The following is a 25,100-nucleotide window of genomic DNA, read 5'->3' as shown; positions in this document are numbered from 1 at the left end:
CTCTGCTTCTCCTCCTCTTCTACTTCATCTTCTTCATTTCCATCTCTCTTTTTCACCCGAAAGAGTTCATCACTACTTGGCGCGAGGCAACAAAAAGAAGAATCCAAGTTGTTGCAGAGATTCCTGTTTTGGGATCGACGTTGATCGCATCGGCCTAGTGCCCTTTCATTTTAGGAAAGAGGTCCCTGAACGGGTCCCTGACGTCAACAACCTGTTTTGCGCGGTCGAAACCCCCGGCGCTATTCGAGAGAAAACAAAAAGCACAACAACAAAAACATCGAATCCAAAGTTAACTTGGCATCGAAAGTCATTTCGAATCACTTGAAGCATTCTTGACGTCGTCACCCATCCGGAACTCTTTTACGCGTCTTTTCTGTGTCGCTCGCTTTTACTATTATTGTGCATATTGCACATCCCTGCGCCCTGCTGCTTCTGCTGCGACCCCCAACCAAGCCTTCATCGAATCATAGTGCTGTCAAATTCACATCTGATCCTTGTCGCCACCGAGCCACGGGCGAGCGCCGTGGCCTCGTTATTGAGGCCGCTCTGCTAGCTGCAGACCCGGAGGTGCAATGACGACCATGCTGCCTACTGGGGTCATTCGAAATAGTGATGGAATCGGCGGTGAGATTCAAAGCATCGACCATGTCGCAATCGAGGATATTGCGCGACTCTGGAGGGGTAAGCATCAATTTGAAGTTTTTTTCTTTGGGATTATTTCTTTTGCTAACGGAGCTGGATTACTAGTATATCGCACAAATCGGCGCGCGTTACAAGGCGACACCGGCGGTCGTCTCGAAAACTTCTTTTGGAGGATATGGAGTAATGGCCAAGTAAATGCAGGCATCACAGGCTCAGCAGTGGCACGCATCTTTTTGCACATCTCAGAAAGCAAAAGTAACGTGGGAAAAACACCAAGGCCTACCTCTCATCCTCATACGCAATCTGAGCTGAGACCCGAGTATGTTGATCAGGTTCGTCAAAATGAATTTCTACTTTCATCCATCTATCTGGAAAATCAACTGACTCAATCATCTCAGGCTAATTTGCACATCCCTCCGCCCTCCCCTTCGGCTTCGTCGTCTTCCTCCCACCCACCCGTCATCCGCGTAAGTAGTGACGGAGACACATCAATGCCATCTCCCGAATCCGCTGCCAATGGCTCATCACCGTCCCCTTCACCAAAGCCGTTGCCACCTCCAATCTTGAAAAGTGGCAGGAAACTCTCCGGCAGCGAACCGACCAAAACCGCTAGAATTGCCTCTCCCGTCCCGGCCGCAGATGACAGTGATGATGGATTGGCTCCAAGTCCGCATCCCCGCTCGCCATTGGCATCTTCATTCGAGGAACATCATCCTCCCCACCATCATCCCCATGCACATCAACAACACCAACTTCATCCTCATAGAGTGCATCATCCTCATGTGACACATATGCCTCCTGGACGAAAGAAGAAGGGCAAAACGGTGTTTGTGGCTGGCGCTGGCCCAAGTCGACGCAGACCAGCCATGACTCGTCGCAAGTCTTCACAGTCTTCGGCTTCTACATTGAAGTCACATCGCTCGGACCCTGGCGATGCCACCCTTGGCTCGTCTTCTCGGCCAAAGTCGCGGCCCTCTGGCTCACCAGGTAAGTCTTCATTTCGACTACAGGTTCGCTCAATTTCTAACCCAGTTTGAAAAATAATAGAGACAAGCATGGCCCGCTATTCGCCCTCTCCACCCCCAGTCGCTTTTAACGGCGACTCTGCTGCCGCTCTTGCAGATGCGTCTTTCGCCGATGAATCTCCCCTCCGAGCACCCTCCCCCAATGATGTCGCATCCCGATCACTGTATAATACAGAACGTGATCGTGCCTCATCCGCTGAGCAGCACGGCTCCATACGACCCTATGATGACTGGGGCGCCAATCGTGACTTTCAGGCCAGAATTAGCGATCGAAGTTCCTCCGACATGTTTCGCGTCCTCTCCGGTCATCCAACCCAAACCAAGGCTGCGCCAATCGTGGCTCCCACATCCACGGCTGCTGCAGGCGTCATTAATAAGGCCGATTCTCCACCCGCAGCGAGCTCACAACCAACCATCATAAACCGAATCCTGCCGCTCAAGCAGCCCGTCGCCGCCTCAATCACCAATCACCCGGCCACGGATGAGAATGAGATGCCTCCAACCCCACCAAATGGCCTCTTACCACGAACCAAGAGCCAAAGTCAGTTGAGCTTTTTGCTTGAACGAGATCGTCGACATAGTGAAGAGGCCGCCAAAGCCCAGCAGCACCTTTACCGAAAGACGTCCACCTAAGGCGAGGGCAAGACCGAGTTCCTTTTGATTATTTGCATTCTCCACTGGCAGCAACAGCATCACTACCATCACCCGTACGGTCATCATTATCGTCATCGCCAACGAGCGCATAACTTAATTTGAATTATTTGCATTTTGGAGGGAACAATGGGCATAGGGCATAACGTGTATCATTATTATTGACTTATTTTCGGATTTTGTCGTTTGAGGCTCGCTGGAGCAGAGCATGATCTGGTTTGCATTTGCACCTTCAACGAGCATCACAACGACATGGAACTGGTCGGCTAAGGATTTCAATGTGCTACTTTTCTCTTTTGGCGTCAAAGAAGGCATGGGTTATCACTTGGGCACTGTCTTTTTATGTTTGTTCCCAAAGCTTAGTGGCGGCTCTATTGCAACCACTACAGCTTCTGATCACTGGCGCATTTGCATACAGACTCAAGCGTGGAGGGGTTTCGTCTTTCTTCTTTTCCCTCCGGTGTCGGTTTCGGAGTCTGGTTTGAACTGTAGGCTCAGAACTCAGTAGTTTCGGCACAGCCATACCTTTTACGGTTTATTTTTGTCACAAGGTTATGCCGGAGGAGATGTTTGCCTACTATAATTATCAACTACTACGTGTATTATATTATTATTAGTATCCTCCTTGATATCATGGATATGCTCGAGGGCATTATAATGATCGAGATCTTGTGTACGGTCCCTTTTTTTTTTCTGTGATGCGGCGATTGCATGCCATGTGAATATGCAAGGCTTGCTCCAAAAGAACAAGCTCCATACCCGTCTATGCCACTGAATTGGAGGTTGGCTTTGGCATACAACATAGACGCAGACATGCCCTTGCTGAAGATGTCAGCACGAGATCAAGAAGAAGGACATGAAAGGTTGGGAGGAAAGAGCGTCCCTGCATTGGGGACAGGCAAGGAGCGCAGTGCATGTGCACAATCATATCTGCAGGGCGATCGCTTATGCAGCCAAATTGAGGTACACAGCGATTCTCCTTGCACACCAGGACACGCAAAGCGTCCAGTGAGGGATGTGGTAGGGGGAGACAGGTACCTGAGTCTACTGCCAAATAGCAGCTCGTCCAAAGTATCTATCAGAATCCCTGCATTGGGACATTTAGCGAAGCCAACCACCTATCGGCTTGAGCAGATAAGCGCTAACCTGATTAGCTTTGATAAGACGTCGACCTTTCCTCAGAGCGGAAATATCAAAAAGTGGGTTCGCTCGTCACAGTCTCACCCCCCAGTGGTCGGAGCTCTGGTAAACCACGGACGTAAGGTGATCCAGCATCATAGCACTTCCAAACATCTTCTCCATTCATCGGCCAACCCCTCTTTCTTCTTCCCCTGGGTCTCGTCTCCCATCAAAACAAGATAGAGTTGAGGCGAGAAAAATATTTATTATCAGTCGACACTGCTCCCGACTGCTGCGACTATTACCTACCTTAGTTATTGGGGACATTAGAGAAAGGGTGTGGAGCAGAAGCCCAGATCTGAGCTTAACGGACAACTTTTCGACAAAGTTGCCTGTCTCAAAAGCACCCAGTCCGGAATCATTGTTTGTTTCCTTATTTTCAATTACCCTTCGGGCCACCTAGAACGGCATGCGTGTCAATGGGATAACGGCTTCGGCCGTCATGAGCTCAGTGCTCCTCGCACTTTCTGGAGCTGAAGCGATGCTACTGCCTCTCTCCACCATCAAACTGGGTAGATCAATGCCTATTGAAGATGTTGCCCTCACCGACGGAGATAAAATTGCTGGCCAACTCATCACTCCTTTCCATGACGAAGACGAAGACCACCCGATCATCCTCAACTTGAAGTGTGAAGACTGTCTTTTTGCAGAGGCCACTGAGGACAAGTCAGGGTATAAGTGGGCGCAAAAGGCCAATGATTTGGTGAGTGTTGATCCTGCACTGAAGATATCCTCAGCGTTACATGACGACTATGCTACACTCCTGGCCTGTGCCCGTTTCGATACCTACATATACCCTCTATCTGCACATACATGCTAATGGCGCAGATTCTGAATGTGACTGTTGACCGGAACACTACTCCCGAGACTGTACTTATCAACGATGTTCCCGTTTCTCCCATGAACATTAGACCACGAGAATTCTACGTCCGACAAGATGCCGACGTCGATGGGAAATTCCACTCGAGCCGTGACGACTGGTCGTCAATGATCAGAGAGGAACTTGACCTCTCGTCACCGGACATCTCTCCGCCTCTGGACGCCCATGTCGACATTGCCTTGTTACAGCGGCCGAATAACCATGATTCGGGAATCCCAGACCAGATTGTCAGCATGTTCGTCAGCGGCATCAAAGCCATGGACCCCATCAAGAACCGTGATTCGTTTACTCCAGTCGGCCTTCGCTTGAGAATCTGGCGTGATCAAGATTCGCCCAATAAACACATCGAGGGTGTTCTCGTCGAAGCTGTCAAGGACCCATCGCATAGCCTTTTCCCTACTCACCGTCACCACGGCAGCATGGCTTGGTCATCTGGCAAAGACAAGGATTGCTCTAGCCGTCTGTGCAAGTGGCTTTCCGTGCTAGAGGACGGCCTCTCTCGTGCCAAGGGCATAGGCAAAGGCAGGGGCAGAGGCAAAGGATGCCACCGCCAACGTCCTGGTGCTGGCGCTGACAAATCTCCTGTTCGGCCGCAACATATGGGTCCTCAAGATGAGCAGCGCCCCCATCCTCCTCCCAACAACCATCATAGCATGCAAGGTCCCGCCGCTGGGCCTCACTATCATGGGCATGGGCATGGGCATGGCCATGGCCACGGACACCGTCACCCCTTCCCCTTCCACCATGCCGTCAGATACCTCATTTACGCCGTTGCCGTTGCAGGTGTTGGATTCACTGCCGGCTTCATTGCGTCCATGTTTAGCGTCGTGGCCATTGCGCTCTGGCAGCTTATCCGCCGCGCGCGTTGCAACCGTCGTGGAGCCTATGCAGCAGTTCAGCAGGACGCCGGCGCAGTTGACATGGAGAAGGGTCTTGACGTGGAAAACGCGTCTCTCGATATGGAGAAGGCTCCCGTCACTGCTTCTCCACCGCCAGCTTACGAGACTGTTCAGGCGCCGGAAGAAGAGAAGAAGCAGGGAGAGAAGAAGCAAGGGGAACACCAGGAGCAGCAGATGTCAGAAGTTGCCAAGAAGTCTGATTTCGACAGTAATTGATCATTGCGATATTTGGGCACTACCACGCAGATAATTGATACAATTATATCCAGCACACTTTACGGCCACCATCTGAAGTTCCCCCCATTTCATTTTCCTTTTATATACTCTATTTCTTTAATTGTAAGGGCACTCCTTTGAACATATTGATCCATAGCGACATTTCGCAGGGACATGAGGACTAGCGTAGGGCATTCGGATTGTTTTTAGACATTTTATCTTATTTTTCTATTATTAACATGACACTAGATAATACTATGCCTTCTTCATTCAAATCTTGTGCATCCCACCTCTTTCTTCCCATTCAACAGTCCTCATTATCCTCAATATGCATCATACGGCAGTAGAGTCTTACCAATCGTCACGTACCTCAAACTCAAAAACTAAAATGTCCTGAACATCTTCCCCCGAAAAGCATAAATACCGCCATTGATGAACCTTTTCTTTTCTTTTCTTTTCTTTCGTTCTTTTTTTTTTAACTCTTTTTTAGAATATACCTTCCATTTCAAAATATACCCCCCTTGTCAAAAAATACCCTCCATTTCAAAAATACCTTGCACTTTATCCATTTGATCAAAATCATACGCGTTCCCAAACGGCTTGTGCAAGTACCGCTTCTCAATGTCCGCGGTCGGAAGAAACTCGGCCTGGATCTGCAGGCCCTGGCCTTGGTCCTGGCCCTTGGTGTGGGTGTGGAGAATGGGACGTAGCTCGGATGAGAATTCGACTGTCATGGCGTTTCTGTACGGAGTATGCTTGGTTAGTTAACGTAGTTCCACCTTTTTGGTTAGTTCCACCTTCTTGATCTTCTTGACTAGTTCTATTATTCTATACCTCGCAGAGGTAGGTTGTAGGTGGTAGGTGGATAGGTGGATGGTTGTTTTTTTTGTGTGTTTTAGGTGGATTTGTTGTATGTGTTTTGGGGGGTTTGTTGTGTGTTTTAGGGGGGTTTGGCATGTGTGTTTTTTTTTTTAATTTTTTTTTTTTTCTGTTGTTGGGTTTTTACTTGGTTTGGTTTGGTCAGGGTGGTGGGGGCGGAGGGGGAGGAAGAGACATCGAGTGGAAGGACAAAAAAAAGAACAATAAAAAAGATAAAAATAAAATAAATATAAAAACATACCTATACCACGGCGCGAAATGGATCAACGCCAACATCACCCGAATGTCTTCCGAGAAATTCGGCTTGCCCGCATGCCAAAGTCGCAGGTCGCGGATGATGATGCTGCCCTTTTTCACGCGCGGTTGGCTCGGCGGCCGCACGGCGCGGCGTTGGTCAAGTAAGTCCTGCTTGATACGTCCGCTGGCGCGGTCTCCGTGGGCGCCTTCTTGCGCGGAGAGAGACGATGTTGAATGCGTTCCTGGTTGTTCGGATGTGTTAGTTGTTACCGGTTTACTGGTCTTAGAATGATTGAGGTTTTTGGCATCTGAAGAGATGGACATATGAAGAGATAAAGAGATGAAAGGAGATAAAGAGCACGGGTAAGTGGGGGAATATCATACCTAACCATACTTCGGTGCTGCCATTCACCTTGTTCATGCTCACGAGCGGAACATTGACGACCAAAGCAAATGGACAGTCCGGGTGGTCGAAATCCGCGTCCGAATGCACGGGCTGAGACTTGGCGGCCGCAGACTCGGTCGGGGGAAGCGCAGTGTTGCCGGATATAAATGTGAGTCGGGGCCGCGGACCGAGAACGGACGTGGTGACTTGCGTTGCAATGGGGTTGAGGAAGATGGAGGGGGAAAAGTAGGGCGGTGTGAGAGGGGGGTCTTGTTGGATGTTTCTAACTGGTCAGATGTGTTCATAAGACATAAGATCATGGATAGAAATATGTACGGAAAGAATTAAAGGGAAATAAAAGAAAAAAAAGAAAAAGAATGGAAAGAAACAAAGAAAGAAAGAAAGAAAGAAATAAGTAAAGTCAAAATAAGAAAAGGAAAAAACAAAGAGCGGTAGGAAGCTCACCCCTTGTTGTAATTATACGGACTATCATCATTCCGTGCCTGAAGCTCCAGCGCATCCTTGACCATTTTCTCATTCAGCGTATTGAGCTCAGGCATGCCAATAACATCTTCTAGCACCACGAGACCGTCGCGATGCAGTGCCCGGGTAGCCAATTCGAGATTCTGCCATGATAATTTCCCAGCGGCCAATTCGTCCTTGGACACTTGGACAGAAAGAGGCAGCGAAGACAGAGTTTGAGACGGAGACATTGTGGCCAGATAGCGAGGTCTTGCTGGTGTTAATTGACTTGTGGTATACTTGGTATATGACGAGCCAAGTAGAGGGGTGGTAAACGTGACTGCTCCAAGTCGGCAGTGCTTCAAGGTTGTTTTGGTGGACAATCTCGACAGCATTTGATATATTAAATAATAGTGATATTCGAGATTGGAAGTTATTTGATTATCATGTCATGAAAAAGTCAGGACAAGTTGAGGGGCTTGAGAGGTTTATATATTGCATTTTAACAGACTATTTTACATTTTGCCTCTCCGCTCAATGTTTATGCCAGTGGCCCAGTGCAGTATGACAATGGGGTCTCGGAACAGGGACCGCAACCTCGCGCAAACTAGCTGCTTGGGGCTAGTTTTTCCGAGAGTGTGGGGTTACCGTGCGGTCAAATTAGCGTCGGAACTTGGTAAACCCTCGTGGGGCCAAAAGCTCTGGTATGACGACGTCTTAAATTGCGCTCAGTCGTGGCAAGAAAAATATAACGTTAGCATGACACGGTAAACTTATCATTGGCAGATCCGCCGGGGATAATTGTTCTGGCAAACTCTTTTTGGGATATCAATGCCGAGAATAGCGTCCGAGTCAGGTATAGTTTTGCGAGACTGGCATATTCTGGAGCGTGCGCTGACTGTTTCTATAGCTTGGTATGCCCTGTTCGATGCCGAATTATTGGAAGAAGAATTGTTCTGAAACTACCGTCATAGTGCAACATGTCTTGCTCGAAAAGTCAAATGTCCGTTATTTATTTGTTCTATCTAGACTGCCTTTTTTTGATAGCGATTCAGAAAGGACGATGTATCATGCTGACGCAATTCAGGCGATGGCCATGTTCCCGTGTGCAGAAACTGTTTACGAAGACGAATCACTTGCAAAAGACGTAGCCATGAGCTTCGATTTGTCATTCATTCAGATCAGCCGCTCGATGAGAATCCAGGACGCAGAAGCCCAACTGTATCGAACCAAATTCCAGCATCGTCTCCTCCTAAAAACGAGTCGGATGACTGCTCTCATGAGTGGGCTGCAGAGCTGGCATCGCAGTCACCAAGTTCCGCTCTCACTAGTCCTGAAATTGCCAGTCTTTTCCAGCACTACATCACGGTTCTTGCACCGTGGTATGACTTGAATGACTCGCATAGGCTGTTTGGCACAGTTGTGCCCGAGCGAGCGCTATGCGTACCGATCCTTTTCAAAGCCATTATTGCATTCTCTGCAATGCACTGGTACCGTGTGACTGGGAAACTGCGTTCAATTGGTCCAGCGTTCCATACAGCTTGCGGAAGAGAACTTTTGGACGCCATTGACTCTTTGTCTGGCTCGCATGGAGAATATATTGCTTCAACGTGTCTCTTGAGATCCTACGAAATACTTGATGGTATGTGCTACATGTCGAATGCAATTTTCATTTATTAGAGCACATGAATGATAAGGATTTGCATAATCGTACTGGCATACTAAATATGAGTAGGCGACAGCCGTGGCAACCAGCGACATCTTCTAGGCGCATACTCGTTTGCAGTCACAGATGCTACCATTGACTTGTCTGAGCGTGGCCTCGCGCAAGCAGGAGTATGGAATTACCTCCGCGAAGAAATTACCGTCGGACTCGAGTGCCAGAGACCCGTTCGTATTTGTACCGACTTTCCAACCTTCAAGCCCGACGGAAGTTATGACGATGACGGCAGCGACGATGACATGAAGTCTAATATCGTCACATATATTCTTGCTCTGGTAATTAACTACTGCTTTGAGAGAAATGATGAAACCACCAATGTCAATGATAGCGGCAGCAGCAAAAACAATGCTGTCTCTCAAGGGCAAAGAATTGCAACTTGGCATAAACTAAAAAGACATCTCTTCACGTGGGAAAGTTATTTGCCAGCGAGCTTTCTACCATTCTCTACTGCACCAAGACCCGGAAACCCATTTCCATCATATTGGATTCTCAGTCCTTGGCACGGTAATAACCCCGTTTCTTTCCGCAAGGCGTGTTTTCCTTGGCATTATTTCGGCCCTTTGCCTTTTAAATTATTCTTGCACTCTGCCTCAACCTTCGGGACTTCAATTCATCTTATACCACCTTTAGATATTATTTCACTTCGTTACAGTCGAAAGTATAATTACTAATAGCCCTTAGTCGCTGGACTACAATATGCATCTATTGCCGAGATCCTGCTGGCATTATATGACCCTACCCACGATGCGATGCCTCGATATTTCACAAAGTTGGACCAACACACCTTTGAAACTATACAGGAGCATACTCTCCGAGTCTGTGGTCTAGCGTATACGAATGACGACGCTTCGGCGCGAGTAAATGCTTTTGGTCCACTATCATTCTGTATGTTTCCTTCACTCATTTCCTTTCTTTCTCCTTTTCTTCCTCTATCATCGTGGCTCCATGATCGTATCTGTCTCTCTCCTTCTTTTCTGTTGCTTTTCTTCTCTCTCCGAAGACGACCTGTATTTTTCTACATGAAGGAAACACCAGCGAGTCAGATTTATACATGTATATGCAATAGAATGACTTACGCACTAGGGACACCGACAAAAGGCGGCCGCTTCTTACTACAACCTGCTCAGCGCAAGGCTGTCGAGGAGATGCTGCTAGAGTACAGCATACCCACTGCGTGGCCGGTGCATCACATTATTCGGGACTTGAAGGATTATTGGGAGTTGATTCACTTGGGCCGTTAAATTTTCTTAAATTTAAAAGTTACGACATGCCGGGCGGTTAAGATTTCTACGGGCTCGATTTTGGTTCATTCCGAAGGTCTTCTTCAGTGAAGGAAATTTACAATTCGTGCTCATACCAAGAGTCCATCTCTCAAGGTGTGTCGCAGAAAATTAATGATTGTTCCCCTCCCACGAGATTGGCATGCTCGCCAATCCTTTTTCCGAGACATAAAATATTAATCTATTCCCAAAAAACGTTCTATTCCTTTAAATTCTCATCTTCTCCTTCCTGAGTTCGTCATGATGGCATCTAGTATTTGCCATGCTGTTTCCACATTTTCTGGGATGTCGACATGGGAGATGAATCCTTTTCCAGTCGGACCATAACCATCGGTGTTGTCCCTCAAGCGGGGAATCTCCCCCATGATCAGGTCTAGAAAGCGAGTGATAGTCCATAGTCCATCCGGATCCACTTGGCCCATACGAAGAATGTCATAACACAAAAACGACGAGATATCGTGGTCTGTTCTTCCTTCCATCTCCCTGTCTGTGGCCACCGTAGGTACAAATGTTGGCCAGCTGAATAATCTGGGACCGTCGCCGATTTTGTCGGAATATACGCGCTCAAAGGAGGCAATAGTACGTCTGCACATTGTCGGGTCCTGAGACACGACAATCGAACGCGGCGAGTAGATTCCATGAGTCTCCAATACTTCTCTCGTTCGGGCAGCATTTGCACCACAGTTTGTCGACTTGTCCTCGATCAAGATTGAAAAGCTGGGCAATTGGTCTTTTGCCATGAATGCTGTCACGTCTTCAGATTGAACACCGTTGATATTCAACCAAAAATACTTTTCTCCAATGGCTTGCAAAATGCGTGCCTCCGGCTGGCCGGATAGTTTTTTAGCCAGCACGCCATATTTGGGGTGTGCAGCAACGGCTTGGTGCATCAATTCCGTCGAATGACCTAGTCCACCGCAAAGAACAAGGACTATACGATGTTTATTTTGGGATACTTCCTGCTCTGTATATTATTGTCCTCGGGAGGAGTAATATTAGAAAAGGAAATAACTAAGGGATTACTTTCACGCATTTGTAGAAGTTGTACCTCTCAAGCTATGACATTTTGCTAATGTCGAAAACACCGTCTCAGCTGTAGAAAGTACTGCAGAAGCACATAGAACAATAACATCCGTTGGTGGCAATTCACTGGCTGCGCTGTGCTGCCTTTCAGCGCTTGCAGATTGCCAAATGTGTTCGAGGTCGGAAGAACTGTGAACTTGCTCAAAGGCCAGAAACGAGGAAACTGTATTCACAGCTTCAGCAATGGATGGCGCACTCATCGTGACCGCGTCAGTCCGTCAAAATTGCACATCGATGCCAATTTTCAAGTAGGAGGCGTCTCCTAGTATATCAACAGAGCACCTGAGAAATAAATACGTCGGGACCGTCTACCGAAAATAGTAACTCCCGCCGCTCCGGCGTCCCAGCAAATATCGGCCTACTGCCTGTCCGCTGCGGAAAAATGAATTGCCGCTGCAAGCGTCTATTCCAAAAATGGCATTTCCCTCCGGATGATTGTTTGACGTCAGGTTTCCACATCTTACCACTATCGTCTCAATTACTTTGAAATATTCACAGATGGTATGGGCAAGAGAGCTAGACAAATAGAAAAAAGAGATTTTTGAGCGGAGAGGCTTTTCTTAGGTTGTCTCCCGGCAATGCCTGCAACTTATCAATTAACAATACATCGATTTAATGCTCTCCCCGTTCGCCCCACAATCTCTACCCAGTCAACCTGCATGCTTTGAATTATCATGAACACACCCTCCAACAAGGTCCCGAGTGCCTGCCAGCGATGCCGGAGGCAGAAACTAAAGGTAAGACTATGTAATGACCACTTAGCTTTGTAACAACCATCCCTGACATTGACTGCGCCTAGTGTGATGTTGAACGTCCTTGCACAATGTGTGCAAGGACAAATGCAAACTGTATTACCGTACAACCAGAGAAATGGAAAGTCCAGACAGGCAGGCCAAAGCGAGCCAACAGCAGGATGCAAAAGGACTCCCATCATGTGGAAGATGCACCAAACAGCAAAAAACTTCGCAGAGCACCTTCCAGCCAAGGACATGAAATCCAAGCTATCGAAGATGATGGGGCCAATCCAACGGAACATTCAGGACCCTCTCATCCGGATCCCGCGCCCACTGTTCCAGAATCTCCCGTCGGTACGACATGGAATTCTAGCTCTACTATTGAATTAGTCGAGGAGGTTGCAGATTAGATTACCTTTTCCGCCAATGGGAATTTTTTTACTGATTTTAAATTAGGCGTTTCACCACCACCATGCCGATACTCCCGAAGGTTCTGAAACATCTGCATTTTCAGCCGGTCAGTGGATGCATCCAAAGTCTCCGTCTGACGGTCTATATCGAAAGCAAAATCATCGTAACGCTTTACAGAAGCTGCTTTCCCGTCATGTGAGGAGCACCTCGGAGCGTGCGACTGCGCACCCCAAAGGCCCATTCGCACCTGAAAGCGAACTTTCGTCCTTGCTCCCACGATTTGAAGTCGCCAAACTGCTCGTTGACAATTACTTTGACCGTATTCATTGGTTCATGTTGCTGTTTCACCAGCGGGACTTTAGAGCAAATTTCGAAATTTTGTATTCATTACCCTCAACTAGACCTCCAGGCCAAAATATAGCGACGAACAATCGAGTAGGCCAAGTGGCTGTGCTCCTGGCTGTGTGTGCCATCAGCCTGCAATATACAACTGATTCACAAAAGCAAGCTCTCGCACGTCATGGCGTCGATCTACAAGCTCTCCAGCAAAGGTTTCTGACTGCCTTAAAACAGAAGCTTTTGGATATTTTGTCTCTAGGGTCTTTGGAAACGGTGCAAACATGTGTTTTGCTGGGGAGCTACTACCTGTATCAAGGAGAACCTGGACTGGCCTGGCCTCTGTGCGGCTGTGGTCTAAGAATTGCTCAAGCATTAAATTTACACCGGAACTTAACAAATTCAGCGTCCGCCCGCCAAAGTGACGTCCAACCAAGTCTTGCGGCTAGGAAGCGCGGCTGGTGGGCAGTTTACGAGATCGAGACCTTTTGCTCAATGATGTACGGCTTTCCTCTGAGCATATCGGATAGCGACTGCGATGTCGACGAATTGGATCCCTTTGACGAATACTCAGGCTCTACATCACAAGCGCAGACTTCTGAGCAGCCAACTCTCTTGTTTTTTAAATGTTACATGTCGAAACTCTCAAGAATTGTCAAGTCTGCTCTGACCGATCTTTACGGCACCCATCGGGATCTGGACAGAGAAAATCATCCTATCATGAGCCACAATGCACGCCTCCAGAGCCTCATCAAGAAGGTGCAGGACTTGGACTCGCGGCTTTTGCAATGGCGAGAAGGTGTAGCGGCAAAGCTTCGGCCAACGACTATTAGTGATTCGGGTTCCAATCAAGCTCGTGTTTCAGGCCATTCTGATCAGAATGTTGACAAAACTTTTGAAGAGCACCTTTTCCAGCTCCAGGCACTGGCACTCAAATTGGCTTATGAGAATGCGAGGATTCTAGTCCATCGACCACTTTTATCATACAAAACTATCATTCGCGAGGGCGGTTCACGCCAGTCAGCTGCTCCTGACCCATTTCAGTATTCTATCGAAATATGCCGAGACGCAGCCCTCCAAATATCGAGAGTCGGATCAGTGCCTAATTTTAAGCAGGTATATGATACATATGCAGTCACGTTTGTCTCTTTGCACCTTTTCACCGCCGGGGTAACTCTTTGCATAATGGCGAGCCTCGATCCGCTAAGTCGCGAAGCACACGAATCAAAAAGAGGCGTTCGGGCGCTGATGGAGATGCAAGGGTTACTGAAGCCAAAATCAGTTGCTGCTGGGCAGGGGTTGGATATCCTTCGAAACCTGATGTCGCTTGTCATGGCCAAAGAAATTGACAGTATGTTCGAGATGGAGCAACCTGCCTCCGTGAATGAGACAGAATCTGCGAACCAGTCTTCAGTCTTGAATCTCCCTCACCAGAGCGCTGATCAGCATTGTGAGCGAGAGAGACAACCGGGGTCACAATTCCGCACAGCCACGTTGCCAACGCAGAGAGAATGTGATATGAACTCGTCGGAACCTGACCAAAATTTACTAGACGCTCCTCTACAGTTGGATATGCCATTCGACTGTACAAACTTTGATTTTTGTGAGAATCCATCCATCACGGAGGCTTTGCTAGACTTTGAACAAGGTGTGTGATAGTTACTCATTTGATAAAATGCGTCCATGCTTGGTGCTGACAGGGTGTCTAGTGATCAATTACCCGCCGAGTGATACCGTAGATGATGACACAAGTTCAAGTCATGCGGGTGAACTTCCTTCTGGCGGTTTCCATGTGGGGCAGGATCAAGGATGGATATGGGGCTGGAACTATAATGCATAGAAGACGTGGTAGTCATAGTCCAGGCCTATGGCTAAGGAAATTGACGACGGCGAAATCGGACACTAACACTAGGATGACTTCTTATGGCTAAAATGGAAAGAGGAGCGTGGCTAAATACCGTCCTACCGTGATCCGTACTTCCGCCGGAGAAAATTACTCGATCAAGAAGGGCTTCCGCCTCCATGGTCTGTGGCAAATCTAGGCATGGCCAATTCTGGTTTAGGTCACCCAGATCTATACCATCAACAACAGCCTGCCTGTACGCCGACTGAGGGCATAACAAAAGATTTTACCTCTAACGAAGTTAAAATTTAGATTGAATTGAAATCCTACAACCCTTCGAGCCAACGGAGCTAAACCCAAACATGGCAGTCACGACCACCGGATACCTTCTGCTTTGCCTCAATGCCTCACATTCCGGATCGTTTCTCCAAGATATAAGACAAGTCCGTCTCCCATTGAGATGAGTAGAATCTGCAAAGCAAGATAATCTACTTCCAAGCCAAAGAAACACTGGAAACAAAGCTCATTCTACTCTTTACTACAACATCATGACCGAACAACGCACAAACTCAATCACCGTCACCTTGCAACAGGTCGCCAAAATGATTGACCATTCATTGTTGCACCCGACCATGACCGACAAGGATATCCTCGAAGGTCTCCGCATTGCCAGAAAATACGGCGTAGCCACCGCCTGTGTCAAACCATACCTCATCCCTCTGGCGAAGAAGGAACTTGAAGGTAGTCAAGTGCTTGTCTGCCCTGTGATTGGATTCCCTCATGGAAATAGCACTACTGAGGTGAAAGTATTCGAGGCAGAGGCAGCAGCTCTTGCTGGTGGTGCTGAAGTCGACATGGTCATCAACATTGGCAAGGCACTCGGTGGTGATTGGGACTATGTGGCAGATGAGATCAAGCAAATCAACAAAAATGTCACGAAGCACGGAGCGACACTCAAAGTTATCTTTGAGAACGACTACTTGCAAGAAGAGCATATTATCCGACTTTGTCAAATCTGTTCCGACATTGGTGTTGCCTTTGTCAAGACATCTACGGGTTACGGCTTTGTCAAGCAGCCAAATGGCATGTACTCGTACAAAGGAGCGACTGTGCCTCATCTCAAACTCATGCGAAAGCACTCTAAGCCTGAGATACAAATCAAGGCGGCCGGCGGGGTGCGCACTTTGGACGACTTACTTCATGTTATGTCACTTGGCGTGACGCGGATCGGAGCTACTGCTACTGTGGCCATTCTGGAAGACGCTGCAAAAAGAGGAATTACAGACCAACCTACAACGGTCACATTTAAACCGATTGATGAGAGTGCTCCGGGTGGTTACTAGGTCAGGAATCTTGAAGCAAGGCGGGATTAGGTGTGAGAGCGTTGTTGTATTATCTTTAATTGGGTTGTATTATGCCCTATCTCTTAACTTTTTTTGTTTTTATACACGAAAAAGACCTAGTTAAATCTACCTTCAAGTGATAAAAATTGACTCTCCCTCTAATATATGGCAGTATGGTAATATTGTTTGGATAAAAGCCAGCACGAAGTTCATTGTTTGTTCACATGCAACCAGCACGGATCATTTCGTGGTCCGAGCTTATTCCCGTTGTCTCACGTCATAGGGGTCAAGAACACTCTGAACTTGATGCACTTAGGGTTCGGAGAGTACCATCAACATCCTACGCTTTTCCGCTCACACTGCAATTGCTTTATCATTTTACACTGCATTATCCTATAGATGACCAGACAAGATTTCCCCTCCCATTTTCATCCACATGATAACATCTCTCGTTATCAATTAACGACCCAGCCGGTCCACAGCAGCGCAACATGACGAATGATGCTGCAGTAGCCACCGCGGCATCTTTAAGCTTATACTTTCTTACATTCAACTGTGCGCGCACACTCGTAGAGCCGGAAGCTCTAGGCGCATATCTCTTTCAGGCCCTTCCGCGGCCCTCACCCTCTCCAAAACCTACCGGCAATGATGCATTTCAAGATGGCACGGCCGGCCCCCGCGCAACCGCGAGCTCATCTGCTTCATTCTCAACACCTGAACATATAGCCCTTCCCGATGTTCTAGTGCTGTCACTGCAAGAAATTGCCCCAGTGGCAGAATCATTCCTCGGCGGCTCGCATCTGGAACCGTACCTGGAACGAATACGACGAGCAGTAGACTATGCTGTTTCCAGAGCCGTTGACGACAATGATATTAGCACTGCCAACCCAGAGATTCAAAGCGATGAGGAAAGTGACGGAAATACCGACCGTTCTGCCCGGCGACCTCAAAGCGAACACAGCACGCGCGAAGAAAACACACATCTCCTCCGCCGGCATCGAGCCAAGGTTGCCAAGCATGACGCCAGTTCGAGGCCAATCTATAAAAACATCATTGTACGCAATGTCGGCATGACGGCGCTAATGATATTCATGCGCGAGGACCAGATCGACCGGATTGCACACATCCACACCGCCGGCGTTGGGCTCGGGCTATGGGGAATGGGTAACAAAGGCGCGGTCGGAGTGAAATTAGGACTCTTACCCAGCCCCCCACCAGCAGGCCGCGGAACACAAGAGGACTATGCCAATGTAACGGAAGTCGCATTCGTCGCTGCGCACTTGGCGCCCATGGAAGACGGCTTATCCAGCCGAAACGAAGACTGGAATAACATTGCCAGGGGACTAGTATTTACGCCTTTGCGGGAGAACGCACTGCGATACATCAAAGGGCAAAAGCCAATTAGGGACCATAGTTCTGCAACAACTAGGCACACTGTCTCAACGCCATCTGGCGCTCATAGCGCTGAAGCCGAGGCCGAGCGTACTCGACCGGTCCAAGCCGACGAAGCAGAACCCCTTCTCCACGATTCCGTCGCCGAAGACGACAACGATAACCACAACAGCAACGTCCCATTATATTCCGGCCTCTACAGTCCCAGCACCTCATACGTTTTCTTCGGCGGCGACCTCAACTACCGCACCTCCGACCGCGGTCCCTCCCCAGACGACCACAAACTCTACCCCCAACCAACATCCGACCAGACGAGCAAGATGCACTTCTCGCACCTCCTCGCAAACGACCAACTCACTCGCGAGATGAAAGCGGGTCATGTCCTCCAGGGCTTCCGCGAAGCGCGCATCACTTTTCCCCCTACATACAAGTACTCGTCCAAACAACCTGCCCTTGTCCCGGATGAAGCACTGGATCAATGGGCGTGGTCCCCGCATCGCTGGCCCAGTTGGTGTGATCGCATTTTAGTATTCGACGGTGGACTCAACGCTCATTCTGGGTCTACTGCGCCCTCCTCGTCCTCATCATCATCACCATCGTCACCAGATATTACATTGCCAACGAACAAGTACAGCCACGTCTATACCGCGCTGCCAGTCATGCCGACTTCTGATCACCGACCTGTTGCGCTCTCTATAAATGTCCCGCTTCGACCCGAGGTCCGCCGTGCGGAGGCCTTGTCGAGGGACGATGGCTTGTCAGGGGAGGATGATCTGCGCGTGTCGCCCCCGCTAGAGATGGATCCGCTGTGGCGCGAGAAGAGAAGTGCAGGGCGAAGGAAAGAACTCGCTGTAGGCGTACTGGCGTATTTGGGTCTCACGTGGGAAGGGAATGGATTGTTGTTGGCTACGATTATTGGTGCTGTTGGCGGGTGGTTGTTGCTTCGGTCTGTATTGGCGGGTTAATCTCAAGCGTCTTGCATGTTACCGCGCTCGGGTTGATTTTAATGTAGGTATAACACAAATTTGTTATGCGGATAAATCCTGCGTTGTTCGCAATTGGTACTGCATGCCAGTCTCGGTTACAACGTGCTCCTTTTTAGGCTTTGAGGATGCATTGTGAGCCGATTGACTTGGACCGCGATGTTGATTCTAAATGGCTTGGCTTGCTTTTATCGTTATGTGGGGATAAAGCGCTAATAGTGTGCTGCGTAATCATCTCAGCTAGAAAGGAAAGGAGAGCTGAATAAGTTATGTACATAGTTCTGATGGATATAGAAGTTTTATTTTTAATAGACCGTATCACGATTGATGACGGTTTGTGAAGCAACTTTTGGCGGAAATAAGGCCGCAAAAAACAGAGTGGTATCCGCATAATTTTCTCTCATTTATCCTTTTTTGGGGCATAAGGAACATGGAGCAAGAAACGTTTACTCCTGTTGGGAAAGGGCCTGTCTTCTTGACACGGACAAGGTGTCAAAATACGGTGCCTCGCCAAGACTGCAGACACGATCACCAGCACGTGCTTCCGCGTAGTCATATGTCGCGCAGTGCCAAGTCGAGCGGTTGTCCCAGATGGCGAGGTCGTTGGGATTCCATTTAAAGCGAATCTGGGCGTCATGGTTTTGCGTGACGAGCTAGACGGCATGTTAGATGCTTGCTCAATTGACTTTTTATGCCGAATTGTTGTTGGCAATCTTACATTAAAGAGATAGTTCAAGAGCATATCGGATTCGTCTCTGGTGACGCCATTTATTCGGCGGGTGAAGCCCTTGTTTACATAGACAGACTTCCAGCCAGTCACGGCTATTACCATCAATGTTAGTAAAGGTTGGTAAAGTTGTAAAGGTTGGAAAAATAACGTACGATTGGTCCGAATGACGGGATGAACGGCAGTCAATTCACCTCCCTGGTTAAGCGGCGAGCCTCGAACTCCCTTTCTCAGGGGGTTACCCAATCTTGCTGCCTCTTCGTGGAAGAACTTTGCTTCGTGCGTCGCGGTCAAAGTCTCCAAGAAGCTGGCTAGCTGGGGCGAGAGCCGGTCGTATATTTCGTAACCCGAGGCCCAAAGCGTGTCGCCGCCGGTCTCAGGCAAAGTGTGGATCTTGAGCATGGCATAGTCGGATGGGACAGGCTCGAAGCTGATATCGGTATGCCAGCCAACAGACGCAAAGCGACTCGTGTCGCTGAGTTGGTGTGTAAGACCGCCTCCTCTCTTCTGCTTCGTACTACTGATTACGCTGATCTGGTCGCCGAGCTCGCTGCCCTCTTCTGTTAGGGGGTGGACATGCAATCTTGATGATTCTGGCTGTCATGCGAAGTCAGCGTCCGTTATGGTAACAAGGTCTTCTTTTGTGATAGAACAGAGGTAACTCACACAACCGGCAAGGAACGTAAGTCTTTCGCCAAGCTCACGCATTTGTTGGGGGGTGACATCTTGATCGCGGAGGAAGACGACGCCTCTTTGCGAAACTATTGTACAAATTAGCCATTGGATTCTTAGCATGCAGAAAATTATATCAGTGAGGGTCAATGCATAAACACTGATGCACTGTGCAGCTGGTTGCAACATACTGGTTACGGCAAGATCCTTGATGAGATCATCAGCGTTAGGAGATCTCAGAAGATCCTTGACCTGTACATCTCTGTACTCTCGTCCAATGACTGGTGTCAGATCACTGTAAGAGTAGGAGTCTAATCCGCCAGCGTATTGAAGAGGCTTGGTAATGCGGGCACGTGCTTGCTCATGACCGCCACGAAGGGACGCGGTCGTGTTCGTCACTAGTGTAGAAGGCATTCTGTTCTCTACAAACAGCGCAATCTGATTTTCTGGAAATTGGAAAGATCCGACAAGCCGTTGTTAGTGTCCAATATAACACTCAGGCCGTCTGTTATATAAAGATTGATGTGAGGAGATGAATGTGTTTCAGAAGAGAGCTCAATTTTCTCGAATACTGATCATTCGACCATTATCTTTGTCAGTGCGCTGAACCCACACCATGGTATGGCGTGATGCAACTAATCTGCCGGTCAAGGGTCAAGATGCTCTAGTTGAGCTATTATTCCCGTTGATGCCGTGGTGATCTAATCAGGATCCAGGAACGGAGATCTGTACTATCTGACCCCTAGGCCGGACACGAAGCTGTTGTGCTTCAGAGAGACATGAGCTATTGACGAATCAGATAATTGTATCAGATATTGACGGTAGGAGGGGTATCCACATGTGCTCCGTAGATTGTACCCATCTCACATACCTAGGCCCGTAGCCATGATCCTTCCGGGGCTTGTTTCAATTCCAATCAGTCTGAAGATCTTCAATTATTTGGATATAAAGTAGTCCATAGCGATCATGAATATCTAATTGTGAAAGCAGACTGCTGCTACCGTCCATTTGTGGAAGTGATTCTGATTCTCTTGTATTATTGACGGGGGAAGAGTTACGGGAATCAATTTCTGATCCCATTGATACAATCGATGTTATCTTTGCCAGGTAATGCAGCGATAGTCTAGAAACATTTCATTAGTTCAATGTCGTGATTGTGTTGGCTCCTCATTGGATTTCATTGCCTGGGGGTTGATGTTGGTGGAGGTTATCGAGGAGACATAAGCGATGGCGTGCTCCATCGTTGGTGTTGTGCAATGTGACCATCCACTCCTACAAGCACAACCGCTGTGATAAGGGGAAACAATGACCTAAAAAAAAATGCTCGTCGTGCGTATACACTTTAAATCATCTGTAATGGTGACTGTCGGGGTTCAAAAAATTCTTTGAAAATATTCTGTTTGGTTTATGTACTTAGAGCGAATACTAGCCATGTTACATGAATGAAATTTCAGCCAATGCTTTGTCAATTTAATTTTTTCTCCCCAAATTAATTCGTCTGTGTACTATCAATGGAACAATGACAGTTAGTTCATCGCTTGGAAAAGGGGAGGGTAATGCACAGCAGGTGGTTGATGTGCCTGTGACGGAGGATTCGACAGCTTCCCACCAAGAGGTTGTATACGACGTTATACCACCTCACGAAACCTACGAAGGATATCATCGCTTTGACCCAAATGCCAAATGGACCGAAAAAGAAGAGCGCAGAGTAGTTCTGAAGACAGACTTGCTGCTTCTTTCATGGCTTTGTCTTATGGTATGTGTTATCCATTCGTCAACCCCATAGCTAATGCTCATGATAGTTCTTCGGCCTCCAACTTGACCGTGGGAATATCTCAAACGCTGTCACAGATAATTTGCTCAACGATTTGCACCTGACGACCAACGATTACAATAATGTAGGATTTTTCGTCCTGGAAAGATCTTAATTGAGGAGATATTTATGCACAACTTTTAGGGCAGCACCATTCAATTGATATGCTTCCTTGCTGCGGAGTTCCCGGTACAGCTAGCAATCAAGCGGTTCGGCTTCAGAAAGATATTGCCGATTATGATGATGTTCTGGAGTGTGGTCTCCTGGGCCCAAGCTTGGATGTCTGGTCGTGCTTCCTTCTACATCTGTAGAGCCTTAATCGGTGCCTTTGAGGGCGGCTTTTTTCCCGGCACGGTTCTCTTTGCCACGTACTTCTACAAATCTAGTGAGCTGTCGTTACGACTGTCAGCGTTCTGGTCAACGCTTAATGTATGTATTTCGTCAAGAAAACAAAACAGTTTCTTCCAATTGCTATGGCTAATACTGGTCCTGTCCTCTAGATTGCTCGCATAATATCGTCATTTTTAGCTGCTGGCATTCTTCAGATGCGTGGAGTGGGTGGCAAGGCCGGCTGGTTCTGGCTTTTTCTCATTGAAGGGCTTGTCACTTTTACAATTGCCCTGATAGTAAGTCCTCCTTTCGAGAAAAATATACATTATTCATTTTGGGAATCTAACTGACTCACTTCCGACTTAGAGTTTTCTGTATCTTCCCAGCTCTCCAGTCAACACGGAGAGCTTCCTTGTCCGCAGACCCTGGTATTCGGAGCGTGAAGAGGTCATTATGATAAATGTAAGCGTCTCCATGTGTCAGCCTCTGTGGTAGCTTCAATGAAGGAAGAAAAGGGAATAAAAAGAGCTAAATCATCATGACAGCGTCTGTTACGTGACGACCCATCCAAAGGCTTGACCCGTCTCCATGAAAAGGTCACTCTACGGGACATTATTAACACATGGAAAGACAAATCCATGTGGGGTCTCTATTTCATTGGGCTTGTGGCTTATATTCCTCAAAATCCGGTGCAAGCATACTTGTCTCTTACATTGAAGCGAATCGGGTTCTCGACTTTTGACGCAAACATGCTGTCGATTCCTTCCGCCGCTATTCAAGTTATCCTCATGCTTCTTCTTGCCAAGAGCAGCGACTATTTTACCGAACGGACATTTCATTGCTTTTTCGGAGAGCTTTGGTCCCTGCCACTCCTTGTGGCATTACTCACCCTTCCCAATGGCGGACATAACTGGGGCAGATTCGCCATCACCACTCTCATTTCTGGCTATCCGTATTTCCACCCCATTGTGTCAGCATGGATATCGGAAAACACATTTGATGTCAAGAAACGCGCCATTACTGCTGCAACGTACAATGTCATTGTACAAGTTGGTGCAATTGTAGGCTCTCGTAAGTTTTGATTTTTTTCCCTTCTTTTATTTCGATCGTTATTTCATACTACCTCTTTTCACTTCTTTCACGAATAAGCCAGGGGGGAGTTCTCCTCCACCCCCTTTTTTTTTCCTTTTTTTGGATTACAGCTTTTATTGTATTTACGGATTTCAAAATGTCGAGCTAACATACCCTTCCTTGTTAAGAGATATACCGTGCAAATGACCAGCCGTATTACAAGACCGGAAACAAGGTGCTTATAAGCATATGCGCTCTGTCTCTAGTATCATTCATTGCCCAACGCGAGTATCTGCGCCACCTGAACCGCAAGAAAGAGAAGATATGGAGTTCGTACACGAGCGAGGAAAAAGACGAATATCTAAATGATCTTTCGGCGAGAGAATCAGAAGGTAATCAACGTCTTGATTTCCGGTTCAAATATTAGCCTTAGATGGCAACCAACTATAGATGCATCAAAAAAGTAATATTTTTATGGCTGTATAATAACAATCAATCAAACACATAAATATATTCAAGGCCTCTTAGCTTTTGGTAGTACAGCTACAGTCAAGAATTTCAAAGTTGTGCCTTCAAAGCACTATCATAAAAGTACACACCAATTACTGGAAAGCCAAATATGCTTTCCCATGAATTTTCTGGTATGGACAAGAAAAAGAAGCTTTTAAACGGTCAAACAAGAAATTCATCAAATAACAATGTAGAATTTCATAGCTAAGCCCTAGTGCTTGTTCATCTCAGATACTTAGAGCATACTTTTCACAATACAAACGTACAAACAAATTTGCTGCAAAGCAAGTAGCCCATTCAAGCAATACCTTTAACTCAAGTCCTCTAGAGCACCACGTAAGACAGACTAACTGTTCGCCATTTAAGTATCATCCTTCTGTCAACGCCTGAAGACAATAATCCATAGCGAAACCAGCCATCCAGCAAGTACGAACGCCACACAAAACTTGATCGTCCAATCGATTCCAGCATTATCAGGCCTGACCAGATTCCCCGCAGCGGCAAAGAATGACAAGGATGGCAATAAGATGTCTCTAAAGTCGTTGCGTGGCGAATCTGCGATACTGTTCTCTGATTTTCAGTCTACCATAATGCAAGCCATAATTAAAAAAGACTGTTAAAAGCGTACCGTCGAAGGGAAAAGAAAGGAAAAGAAAGGAAAAGACGGAATATACAAGAGCCGAAGATCGTAAAGACCAGTTCAAAGGTACTAAATAACAACATAGTAAACAAACACATACAGGTACAGCGGTCTCTGCACGTTTACACTCGGTCTCCGCGTCCTCAATACTAGCATTTGCCGCGTGACCGCGTCTTTCCTGCGTCTGAGAACTACCCAGAGATCATGCGCAGCGTCGGACCCACCGAACTGCTCGTAGAAATAATTCTGATTACATTCCCGCAGAGTCTTCCCAGTTGAGGTCCAGTCCCAGCATCAAAGTATAGAGTATCTCGGGTAAGTGCTTTGAGATATCTGCGGACTTCAGAAGTGGTTGCATCATCTGGAGGAAGCGGAAATGACATAACTGTGGAGATTATGATGTAGCCTGTGTTCATAAAGGAAATTTGAGCAGTTAGCAATGCGTATTAGAGACAATATTTGCGTCGGGAAAACTTACAGGAGTTTTGATGCTGTAAAAGGATATTAGGTTTTGCTGTTGCGTTGTTGCAACTATTGAAAGATTGCCGGCACCTAGAAATCAGCAGACGGCGTGACTTGGGAAGTTTTGGCTAGTGACTAAGAGAGAAAATGGTTGATCCAGACAACTAGAACTCGTAGATTTTGATCACTTTTCTTATTGTTTGGTTGCGAGTTCCAGCATGCAAAACGCTTTACATATAGGAAGAGGAAGGGGCATCTGAGGTTGAGCTAAAACCTTGAACGTGGCATTTAA

At 47.5% G+C, this 25,100-nt stretch overlaps 10 protein-coding genes across 10 annotated transcripts; 7 read left to right on the top strand and 3 right to left on the bottom strand.

The window, feature by feature from the left end:
- The first annotated feature begins 451 nt into the window (after positions 1 to 451).
- On the top strand, positions 452 to 2,413 carry L228DRAFT_141567 (hypothetical protein). Its single transcript, XM_018329180.1, has 4 exons — positions 452 to 681; positions 748 to 974; positions 1,041 to 1,629; positions 1,690 to 2,413. Exons 1-4 carry the CDS (start codon positions 573 to 575, stop codon positions 2,298 to 2,300), a joined length of 1,536 nt encoding a protein of 511 aa, XP_018188578.1. The 5' UTR covers positions 452 to 572; the 3' UTR covers positions 2,301 to 2,413.
- A 1,142-nt stretch (positions 2,414 to 3,555) lies between these two features.
- On the top strand, positions 3,556 to 5,924 carry L228DRAFT_247465 (hypothetical protein; the record flags this gene model as incomplete). Its single annotated transcript, XM_018332647.1, has 2 exons — positions 3,556 to 4,200; positions 4,326 to 5,924. Coding segments are annotated over exons 1-2 (1,424 nt in total), but the record flags the coding sequence as incomplete, so codon positions are not given.
- L228DRAFT_247461 (phytanoyl-CoA dioxygenase family protein) lies at positions 5,883 to 7,980 on the bottom strand. Its single transcript, XM_018332646.1, has 4 exons — positions 7,459 to 7,980; positions 6,993 to 7,276; positions 6,613 to 6,850; positions 5,883 to 6,233 (listed from the first exon to the last, which is right to left on the bottom strand). The coding sequence occupies exons 1-4, from the start codon at positions 7,704 to 7,706 to the stop codon at positions 6,017 to 6,019; spliced, it is 987 nt and encodes a 328-aa protein (XP_018188576.1). The 5' UTR covers positions 7,707 to 7,980; the 3' UTR covers positions 5,883 to 6,016.
- Positions 7,981 to 8,183: 203 nt separating this feature from the next.
- L228DRAFT_141531 (hypothetical protein) lies at positions 8,184 to 10,546 on the top strand. Its single transcript, XM_018329179.1, has 7 exons — positions 8,184 to 8,311; positions 8,366 to 8,369; positions 8,430 to 8,458; positions 8,543 to 9,097; positions 9,191 to 9,682; positions 9,860 to 10,063; positions 10,277 to 10,546. Exons 1-7 carry the CDS (start codon positions 8,287 to 8,289, stop codon positions 10,417 to 10,419), a joined length of 1,452 nt encoding a protein of 483 aa, XP_018188575.1. The 5' UTR covers positions 8,184 to 8,286; the 3' UTR covers positions 10,420 to 10,546.
- L228DRAFT_261124 (hypothetical protein) lies at positions 10,449 to 11,741 on the bottom strand (the record flags this gene model as incomplete). The annotated part of the gene is made up of 2 exons (XM_018334308.1): positions 10,449 to 11,422; positions 11,507 to 11,741. The coding sequence occupies 2 exons, from the start codon at positions 11,739 to 11,741 to the stop codon at positions 10,674 to 10,676; spliced, it is 984 nt and encodes a 327-aa protein (XP_018188574.1). The 3' UTR covers positions 10,449 to 10,673.
- A 912-nt stretch (positions 11,742 to 12,653) lies between these two features.
- On the top strand, positions 12,654 to 15,138 carry L228DRAFT_141513 (hypothetical protein). Its single transcript, XM_018329178.1, has 4 exons — positions 12,654 to 12,673; positions 12,732 to 12,792; positions 12,864 to 14,670; positions 14,732 to 15,138. The coding sequence occupies exons 2-4, from the start codon at positions 12,748 to 12,750 to the stop codon at positions 14,860 to 14,862; spliced, it is 1,983 nt and encodes a 660-aa protein (XP_018188573.1). The 5' UTR covers positions 12,654 to 12,673; positions 12,732 to 12,747; the 3' UTR covers positions 14,863 to 15,138.
- A 275-nt stretch (positions 15,139 to 15,413) lies between these two features.
- Positions 15,414 to 16,208, top strand: L228DRAFT_268380 (deoxyribose-phosphate aldolase; the record flags this gene model as incomplete). The annotated part of the gene is made up of 1 exon (XM_018335122.1): positions 15,414 to 16,208. One exon carries the CDS (start codon positions 15,414 to 15,416, stop codon positions 16,206 to 16,208), a length of 795 nt encoding a protein of 264 aa, XP_018188572.1.
- Positions 16,209 to 16,531: 323 nt separating this feature from the next.
- L228DRAFT_247460 (DNase I-like protein) lies at positions 16,532 to 18,921 on the top strand. Its single transcript, XM_018332645.1, has one exon. The coding sequence runs from the start codon at positions 16,700 to 16,702 to the stop codon at positions 18,563 to 18,565; it is 1,866 nt and encodes a 621-aa protein (XP_018188571.1). The 5' UTR covers positions 16,532 to 16,699; the 3' UTR covers positions 18,566 to 18,921.
- A 108-nt stretch (positions 18,922 to 19,029) lies between these two features.
- Positions 19,030 to 20,396, bottom strand: L228DRAFT_210582 (tfdA family taurine dioxygenase; the record flags this gene model as incomplete). Its single annotated transcript, XM_018329856.1, has 5 exons — positions 19,030 to 19,236; positions 19,302 to 19,405; positions 19,466 to 19,907; positions 19,977 to 20,071; positions 20,174 to 20,396. The coding sequence occupies 5 exons, from the start codon at positions 20,394 to 20,396 to the stop codon at positions 19,030 to 19,032; spliced, it is 1,071 nt and encodes a 356-aa protein (XP_018188570.1).
- A 962-nt stretch (positions 20,397 to 21,358) lies between these two features.
- L228DRAFT_283073 (MFS general substrate transporter) lies at positions 21,359 to 23,767 on the top strand. The gene is made up of 7 exons (XM_018336073.1): positions 21,359 to 21,738; positions 21,785 to 21,880; positions 21,940 to 22,224; positions 22,296 to 22,421; positions 22,492 to 22,587; positions 22,671 to 23,196; positions 23,385 to 23,767. Exons 1-7 carry the CDS (start codon positions 21,502 to 21,504, stop codon positions 23,621 to 23,623), a joined length of 1,605 nt encoding a protein of 534 aa, XP_018188569.1. The 5' UTR covers positions 21,359 to 21,501; the 3' UTR covers positions 23,624 to 23,767.
- The last annotated feature ends 1,333 nt before the right edge of the window (positions 23,768 to 25,100 follow it).

The sequence above is a fragment of the Xylona heveae genome (genome assembly GCF_001619985.1).
Source record: "Xylona heveae TC161 unplaced genomic scaffold L228scaffold_5, whole genome shotgun sequence".
Lineage (NCBI taxonomy): Eukaryota > Fungi > Ascomycota > Xylonomycetes > Xylonales > Xylonaceae > Xylona > Xylona heveae.
Note: the sequence above shows the minus strand (reverse complement) of the source record. Positions and strands in the feature narration are given on the sequence as shown.